The sequence below is a fragment of the Zingiber officinale genome, chromosome 2A (genome assembly GCF_018446385.1).
Source record: "Zingiber officinale cultivar Zhangliang chromosome 2A, Zo_v1.1, whole genome shotgun sequence".
Taxonomy (NCBI): Eukaryota; Viridiplantae; Streptophyta; class Magnoliopsida; order Zingiberales; family Zingiberaceae; genus Zingiber; species Zingiber officinale.
In genome coordinates this window covers 4,442,314-4,452,451 of record NC_055988.1, presented here as the reverse complement: position 1 = coordinate 4,452,451, position 10,138 = coordinate 4,442,314, and the positions used below count along the sequence as shown (strand labels likewise).

General features: G+C 42.2%; 1 protein-coding gene across 1 annotated transcript; it reads left to right on the top strand.

The window, feature by feature from the left end:
• The first annotated feature begins 222 nt into the window (after positions 1-222).
• Positions 223-1,383, top strand: LOC122040403 (transcription termination factor MTERF4, chloroplastic-like). The gene has a single exon (XM_042599718.1). It carries the CDS (start codon positions 223-225, stop codon positions 1,381-1,383), a length of 1,161 nt encoding a protein of 386 aa, XP_042455652.1.
• Positions 1,384-10,138: the final 8,755 nt, after the last annotated feature.

Below are 10,138 nucleotides of genomic sequence, written 5' to 3'. Positions count from 1 at the left end.
TTGCCAAATAAACTGGTCTGAAAGATGAGAAACGAAGGACAAAGAAAATAGACGTTGTAAATGTTAAGAAAAAAGTGAAAGGGTTATGATAAAATTCCATATAAATGAGGGACGAAGGGCAACTTTTTCAAACGAACCAAATTTTGTTCGAAAGATAATTTTGGTCGAAAGATCTACTGAAGTCGTTAGGTCGAGCAGTTCGATTGCAGAACGAAATCAACAATGTTTCGACGTCTCTGCGCCGCCGTCCACCGTCGACTTCAAGTGACTACCACTCTCGACCATCGTCGGACCGCCGCCCCCTCCCGCCCACGCTTCCTGGGATTCGTCAAACTCTATTCTGCTTCCTCCGTCCGCGCCGACGATCCCTCATCCCTGGCCGCTTCCTCCCTCATGAGATCGTGCGGGATCTCCGACCGTGCCGCCCTCTCCATCTCCGAGAAAGTCCAGATCGACACCCTCGACAAAGCGCTCTCGGTTCTCACCCTCTTCAAGGACTACGGCTTCGACGAAGCCCATCTCGTCCGCCTCGTCGACCGCCTTCCTCGTGTCCTCGTGATGGACGTCGAGAAGACCTTGAAGCCAAAGCTGGAGCTCTTCCGCGGGATCGGCCTCGTCGGAACCGCCCTCTCGAAGGTCCTGTCAGCTAAGCCCGTTCTGCTCGGCTACAGCGTAGAGAAGCGATTGCTCCCCAACGTAGAGCTCCTCAAATCATTTTCGATAACGAATCCGAAACTTGTGAATGCCCTAAAGCGCGAGCCTTGGTTGATAACCTCAGACACCAGGAGCAAAGTGCTTCCCAAGGTCGATGCTCTGCGCGCACACGGCGTGCCCGATGATGTAATCTTAGTGCTTTTGACCCGTTACAACTACGCTTTGCTGACAGATACAGCTCGATTCAATGAGGCCTTTGACAAGATCAAGAAGATGGGAATCTGTCCGAAGAAAACCACGTTCTCCCGTGCCCTCGGGGTGCTTGCTATATTGCCCGAGAAGAAGTGGGAGGAGAGAGTGGAGAACTTGAGGGGATTGGGATGGTCGCAGGATCATGTCTTCGAGGCCTTCGCAAAGCAACCTCACATTGCAATCGCATCGGTGGAGAAGGCAAGGAAGATGGTGAAGTTTGTGGAAGAGAAGCTGGGATGGACACCGGAGCACACTGTAAAGTATCCGATTGTTCTGTTGATGAGCCTGGAGAAGAGGATGATGCCCAGGTTTGACGTCCTGAGCATTCTCATGCACAAGGGATTAATCAAGACTGGTTTCACAGGGGATCATTTTCTGATTTCGAACAAGAAGTTCATGATGCAATTTGTGACCAAGTATCAAGAGAAAGCTCCAGAAATAGTCGAAGTTATCAAAGGAGTGAAATCGTGTAGATGATAACAATGTGTTCTAGACAAATCTGCTAACAAGCAAACTCCTATGTAAGACAAGCCAATTGTAAACAGGCAAGGTTTTCCTCTTACACCATCCCTTTAGATGGTCTGAATTGTTACTTGTTACATGCATCTTTGCTAGGCTTGTGTATTAGCTTAAACTCATTTTATGGCATGTTTCTTGTCGCTTAGAGTATGATCGAGATGGATACTATTAAGCTTTTGAAAGTTGATTTTTGATTGAAGGAACTAGTTAGTGTCATAGAGAAACTTTGCATGTTTATCCATTGTGGGAGGAGCTTAGGCAATTGTTCCTTGATCATAAGCTTTTACCAGGGTAGTCTGATACATGAAACATTCTTTAATGTGGGGTTCTAGAGAAGAGTTTATTGTATGTGTTCTTATCATGCTTCATAAGAGATTATTTCCGCAATGACCTCTAGGTCAAGCAAGCTTTACCGCTCCACCGAGGCTCTTTCAATAAGCTCTTATTGTTGGGTTTGTAAGATTGTAAATATAGTCTCACATTATAAAACACATGGGAAAGATCATGGTTTATAAAGAGAAAAGATATCTCCATTGGCATGAGGCCTTTTGGGAAGAGCTCAAGAGCAAAACCATGAGAGCTTAGGCCCAAAGTGGACAATATCATGCAAATTGTGGAGATATCTAAATTCTTTTCGATCCTACAAGTGGTATCAGAGCCCGGACTGCCAGAAGGTTTAACCACCGACTGCGCACAACAACCATGGTCTGATTAAGCCATGTGGATACAATATTACCTCGAACAAAGAAAATGGGGGCTCCTATTTTCGAATTAAGAGGACTAGACACCAGATAAGGAAATTCTAGTATGTCGGGTGGACCGAAGGGCAGGAAGACCTGGTGGGTCGAAAGATCGGACTTAGGAAGTATGTGGTCCTTTGTTTGAAGGGGGGGGATTGTTGGGTTTGCAAGGTTGCAAACATAGTTTCACATTGTAAAACACATGGGAAAGATTATGGTTTATAAAGAGAAAAGATATCTCCATTGGCATAAAAAATAGTCCAAGTATTTCAAAATGTTAGGATAATCAAATTGTAGATCAACATAATTGTGGAGATGGGTAGTATGTAGGTCTAAACTGGAATTGATTTAGATTTGATTGGCCAAGTTATAGCAAAACCAAATTTAATAGATTAAATCAGTTTGAAACAACTTATGTTTGATAAAACTTACTTTGTCACGCCCCGGAGGAGTCCCTGTCCGAAGAAATTTCGGCAGCATCTCCCCTGTACGACGGGCAATCTGAAACTTTACTACATCACCATATACCTCAGCCACATGCGGCTGGAAAATAATAACAATAATAATAAGCAAACAAGCACACCATCCACGCAGTTTATATAAATTTTCAGCCTTTGGCTGACACAATCATGCAGTTTAGTAGTAAACAAACAGAACAGAAATACGATGACTCGAAAACAATTTTACTCAACTATACCCATAAAGCTCAAAACATATTCCTACTCCACTACACTCGTAAAGCTAAAATCCGACGATAAAACCAACTTACCTCTTTTGTCATCTAGGCAGGCATGTAGTAAAAGCATATCCAAAACCAAATCCATCGACATCACAAAATTCATACAATGTCCATACCATCAAACAGAACAAGTTTAGCATAATCTAAATAAAAAAACCAAAAGACCAACAATATCCTCGTGGTCTGCAGGGGACTAGCGACTGGAACTATCTGGACAACATCAACCTAAAAATAACAATTAAGGAGGGTGTGAGTCCAACACTCAGCAGGTACAATTGATATGCAAAATAAGGAATATAACAACTAGCACTAATCATGCGTACAGTCTCATGATACAAGAAAGGTAAATGCAACTGAGGAATGCAGGAGAAAAGCTGTACTAACCCGGACCAAGGTATAAGGGTAACAGGGTCGTCAGACCGAGGATGTCATAATCCTATATGCATGTCAATCATATGCATCCATATAAATGCAGCAAGTAAATGCAGCAAACACAAGCAATAAATGCATCATGCATATGATGCCAATGACATGGTCACCCCTGACGCCAGTCAACCATCTCACACACAATGGTGAGTCCGAGTGGGTAGGGCTGTGACAACCGTGCACTCTGACATCACTGCCCCTGATGAGTGACCGAGTGGACGGGATGCTGTCGGAGTACACACATACTCCTACCCCAAATCATAAATGGGGGAGTGCAATGCTCTCATCTCCCGGTACACGATGTCGGGGAGGAAATCTCTACCGGCTACCACGCTGCGTCACACTACCCATGAGCGGACCAACAGAGCCAAACATAGTCCAACCGCCTGCCGGCTACCATGCTGTTACACTAAACCAGCGGAGCCAAACAGAGCAGAACTGTCTGCCGGCTACCACGCTGAGTCACCAGACCAACAGAGCCAAACAACAGAACTGTCACACACCTGTCCGATCTACCACTAACCCATGAGTGGTGGTGTGTACGGATACATGTAACTGGCGATGTGCTCGACAATAATGGAGCAGACAATCACACAGCATGCAATCATGCAAGATGATGCATGACACTAAACATGGCAATATCATGAACAGCATAACAATAACCATATAAATAAATACAAAGTGTGTACCACAGGACAATGTATCAAATGGAAGGTACACCGATCAGATAGGGTATCAAATAAACCCTAGGTCCTGAACATAATGTATAATATGATTGTGTCACTACCTCTAAAGCATGTATGATCAGGTAAATAATAACATGCAGTGCATAATAAGTAAACAAGCAACATGTAACAGATCATGTAGTGACCAACTGAAACAAATGGAAAACACAATCATTGCTATATGTTAAATACATTATTATGCATATCAAAAGACATAAGTCAAAGTACCCGCCTCCAAATAGAAAAGTCCAAACCGGTAGTCGAGATACTTGTCTAGCATCAAAATCCTGTGTCACCAATATACGTACATTTATTTAGCTAGAACTCAACGAATAGCTAAATAAAATCTCAACGACCAATAGGATAAGATCCTAATCAACCTATACATGATCAACAGCATAAATCAAATCCCTATGCTTACCTCAATTCACAGCCGAACGAGATGCTGGAACGAAGTGGATGTTGCTCTTGGAAATGAGACTGCTGTCGACACCAGAAAATCCACAGAACAGGCGTTTCCGGTCGAATTTTCTTCACTGAACGGGACAAGATGAGATCCGGCAAGAAGATCACAAATCAAAAATACCAAATTAACAACCTACCTCCAACAATCACTGCTAGGGCACGAGTTGGAGGCTTCGACAGTTGGGAACCAGGGCAAACGACGGCAACACTGTGCAGAGGTGCAGCGGCGGCTGTACACCCAAACTAGGGCACGTTCACAGTAAGGGAAAAATAGAAGAAATGGTCGGCTATCGTTGCTAGGGCAGAGGAAACAAGTTGGCTACCGAATCTTGGGCAACTGAAGTAGTGGTCTGCACTGCTCCGTCCGGCCTCAAGTGATGGCAGCGCCTGGTGCGGCTCGGGAAGGAGGAGTCGGCCGGAGAACTAGGGCTGAGGTGCGACACTCGGCGGTGCTGGGGAATCGGTGCCGGCAGTGGCGTCGGGACTAGCTAGGGCATGGCGTGATCTCTGCGCGTCGACGTCCAGTGGCCGCTGATCGTCGCGATGGGGGCCGAGAGCAAGGGTGTCCGACAGTGGCTCGTCGGACCAGAGGAGGGGAGAGGAGAGGTGGTGGAGACAACTAGGGCACGGTGGCGGTAATCGGCGTCGGCAGAGGAGAGGAAAAAGAGGGAAATCGGCTCGGTCGATTAGGGCACGGCTGCGATCGGCGAGGAAGACGCGAGGAAGATGGAGGGCGATGCAAGATCAGGGAAGAGGAAACCGTCGTGTGACGGTTTTGGCAAGGGGTCGGCGGCTCGGCGCGAGGAGGAAGAGAGATCGCGCGTGTGAGGCTCGGTGAGGGCACGCGAGCACGCGAGGGAAGAAGCACAGGTAAAAGAAATAAAGAAAAGGGAAATAGGAAAAAATTAAGAAAATAAAACTTTTCCTCTTTAAAATGGGGTAGCCTAAACAGGCTTTTCCGGACCCCGTTTTCATCCCCGTTAACTCGTCCATACAAGGTCCGAAAAATTCCCGAAAAATTTCTAAAAATTTCAGAAAATTCCCTTATTAATATTCGCCTATTTTCGGTAATTTACATTCTCCCCCACTAATAAAAATTGGGTCCCCAAATTTCGTTATCTACCACCAGCAAATACTAAAACAGACAAACAGTATAAATGCTGAACGGAACCATAACTTATATACCTCAAGTGGAAAGATGGGGGTATCGAGCTCGGATAGTATCCTCGAGCTCCCAAGTAGCCTCCTCGTCCGAATGATGCTGTCATCCGACTTTAACCAGCCGGATAGTCTTGTTCCGCAACTGACGCTCTTTCCGGTCCAGAATCCGTACCGGAATCTCCTCATAAGTGACGTCAGGCTGAACTGGAACTAAGATATTTGTCAGCACATGCATCGGATCGGGTACGTATCTCCTCAGCATAGATACGTTGAATACATAGTACACGCCTACCAAGGACGGTGGTAGTGCCAGCAGGTAAGCTACTGCTCCAATCCTCTCCAGAAGGTAAAACCAAAATCGGAGTCGACACAAATCTCCGCTTCAGCTCCTAAAAGCTGGTCTCGCAATCCTCGGACCACGTGAACTTCACGTCTTTCCTGGTCAGGCATGTCAGTGGCATAATTATGCGGGAGACGAAAGGTCTGTAATATCCTGCCAGTCTCAAGGACTGCGGATCTCCTACACTGATTTCGGCTGCTCCCAACGATAACAACCTCTATCTCCTGTGGAACCACGGTATACTCCTACTGGTGACCATGTGCCCCAAACATCTCACATAAGACAATCCAAATACGCACTATTGATCTTCACATATAGATGTTTTCGTCGAAATATCTCTAGAACTATGCAAAGATGTGTACGCGATTCACCCCAGATCCGAAATAGACCACAACATCATCAACAAAGACAATGGAAACCGATCCAAACATCCTAGAAATACCAGAAATCATCGAGTCCCTGAAAACATCTAAAGCTCCGCAAGCTCTAATGGAAAAATCAAGGACTCACAACGTCCGTACTAAAGATATTCCTAACCATAAGATCTCTGACAATAAATCTGAAATCCAATCACCAATAATATAAATCACTAAAAAATAGATCCACCAATGTGAAAATACCACATATGTGGGAGCAACGCTCTACCACAAGAAATCCTCAATATGTGGGAGCAACGCTCCACCACAACCAAATCCGTAATATGTATCTACAATATATACATGGGGCAATACTCCGCTACAAGCAATCCACAATAGGTGGGAGCAACGCTCCACCACAAACATCCCACAAGTGACCAAGACACCTGACTATCCAACTAGAGACTGCACGAGATCACTCTACCACAGATCACTGTGAGTAGCCTAAGGTATAACAACTTAGTAAGCAAATCAAATCCATAGTCAACTCTATCATCATCCTAGTGCATCGGTCACCCACTAATAGGAGAATTAGTTGACAGGGTAATACAACCAATAACATAATGTAGACACTTAATATTCTACATTTAACATAGGTAGAATCATCATGATGCTATCAACAATACACCTGGCACACGTGCACACACAACATAGGTATGATCGACATAATCATCCAATTAGTACACACCAAACACACTCATAGCACAGGTATAAATCAGTGTGATACCTCCAACAATACCTACCGAACCCGTGTGCATATATCAACATAGGTATAATCGACAATACACCTCAAACAACCTCACATGGCATATATACACCTATGCCAAGAGTATAATCAATGTAATACTTCCAACAAAACCTAATAGACACAAGTGCATCCTCAAATCAAATCAAATTAATAAGATACCTCGAATATTACACCGAACACATCTGCACATATCAGAACTTAGATTAAATCGATAAGATACCTCCAAATAAACAATCAGACACGTATGCCTAACCACTAGGGTATAATCTACTAGACACCCACAGTAATCATAACTGGACAAGTATACTCACACTACATGCAATTTAAACCGTCTATCAAGAACTCCTACAACACATAATAATCATATGTACACACCTCATAGATATGCAAAAATCAACATACTTAATCCAATCAACTTGACATTCCCTATTTTACCTTCTATGTTATCCAAATCCGACACAATACTCAACCATTTTCATCCAGCCTTGACATTGATGAAAAATTAGTTACATTTAACACTTCAATAAAATTTATATCCTCAATATCTGAAACCATTACTAATCATTCATAGGGAGTTATATGATCAAAAAATTTTGCCAGGATTCACAAATCAATCCAATCATAATCGACCGGATATCATGTTTCATACATGTATCCATTATAATTGTAATACTTGAAAGAAATCCATGTAAATTCGAAACCATCTTATACTAAACATAGGTTTAGTACATCTTTAGAATACTGCTCAGTTTTCCCGACTCATACACTGTTTAGAGACATTTTGCTTCATGGAAATTTTAATAAGATTATATATATTTGAGAAGAGAAATGAATTTCTTGTATAAACAAACACAACGGTCAACGTATCCACTCAGCAGACCCAGAAAAATTTTCAACTATGACAACCAAAGGCAGCACAACAAAAATCCTACCAGTTCATTGATCCATAATCCATACAGAACTATCCGAAGGGATCCATCTTTATAGACACCAGAGCAAGTAACAATTTGACCCCTAAATAAATTGTCAAATAACTAAATCAGTTCATGGGTCAATTCAACTCAAATTAGAAAATGTCAACCCACATAATATCATATGTATAAATGTGTACGACTCAAAAGAAAAAGTCAGAATTCAAGAACATCAAGACACTCTCATTTTTATCCTCAAAAATATCAGCCTACATAATATCAGATGAATAAGTCTCTACTCCCCATGAGAGCAGGTTAGCATTCAAAACATCAAATCATTATTTATCCACATAGTCCAATATCAGAGGAAGCAAATATCAATTTTATCATCCTGTTAACTAACCACAACTAATCAAATTTATTAAAATCTCATAGGCACACTCAACCGTAAACTCTCTAGCACCCGATTTATAATCTGATCACCAACTATAATCATCAAACCTGTGAATATCATACATGACACTCACTATGTCACCATCAACGACAACCCAAATAATAGATCATCAAAATAGTTATCCACTAATAGATCATCAAACAAATATCTAGTAATAGATCATCAGACAACCACATAACATTTACTCTCATAAATCATTAGAAATCACACATCACAATATCTGATCTCACAGTATCCCTCAACCTCAAACCATTCTCAACAATGATCAAACATGATAACTCCCCAATGACCAATTTTCATCGTATCGGGTATCCTAATATCCAAAAGATATGAGTATAAAAACTCTACTGGCTAAGTCAACAGGAATATGTAAGTATCATCCATTACTCAGCTAACAATAGCAGAGGCTGGTACGTGCCTCCATCTCCTATTAGTAGTAACAGAAGCTAAAACTACTGATGGTATGATATGAAAAATCACCAGAGATTATAATCCTTGATCTCTATTAAGGTCAACCATGCTCAATGGCTAACCCATCACATGTAATATGTGTTACAACAACCAGACATGTACTAAATAAAGAATGCTAATACATGTCATAAACTATAAAATTAAACATCATACATATATGCCGTATGGAGATGTTCCATCGCTGTCCAGTCCCCAACTTCTGACCTCAAAATTCCAAACATGAAAATCACCGGAAATCCATAAATCCGAAACGAAAATCCATAACATATACATAATGGAAAACCCGTGCAATTCAAATAACTACCCAGTTTGACTCGCAAACTTGGGCTAACCCAAATATCCAGAATACTAAAAACAGGTAACATAACCCGCTTTGATACCAATAAATTGATATCAGTTAAATCTCAAAAATCCGTAACACGAAAAACAATAAGTATCGCCAAACTTGGCGCACTGATACCAAATAAATTAGTATCAGGTTATCCCAAATATCCAAAATACGAAAACAAAGGATCGTAAAAGTACGCTCTGATATCACTAAATTGTCACGCCCCGGAGGAGTCCCTGTCCGAAGAAATTTCGGCAGCATCTCCCCTGTACGGCGGACAATCTGAAACTTTACTACATCACCATATACCTCAGCCACATACAGCTGGAATAATAACAATAATAATAAGCAAACAAGCATATCCTCCACGCAGTTTACATAAATTTTCAGCCTCTAGCTGACACAACCACGCAGTTTAGTAGTAAACAAACAGAACAGAAATACGATGACTCGAAAACAACCCTACTCAACTACACCTATAAAGCTCAAAACATATTCCTACTCCACTACACTCGTAAAGCTCAAATCCGACGATAAAACTAGCTTACCTCTTCTGCCATCTAGGCAGACATGTAGTAAAAGCAAATCCAAAACCAAATCCATCGACATCACAAAATCCATACAATGTCCATACCATCAAACAAAACAAGTTTAGCATAATCTAAATAAGAAAACCAAAAGACCAACAATATCCTCGTGGTCTGCAGAGGACTAGCGACTGGAACTCTCTGGACAACATCAACCTGAAAATAACAACGGAGGAGGATGTGAGTCCAACACTCAGCAGGT

What these genes read in the sequence shown, in the direction of transcription:
- LOC122040403 (XM_042599718.1), top strand. Translation starts at nt 223, where the DNA reads ATGTTTCGACGTCTCTGCGCCGCCGTCCACCGTCGACTTCAAGTGACT.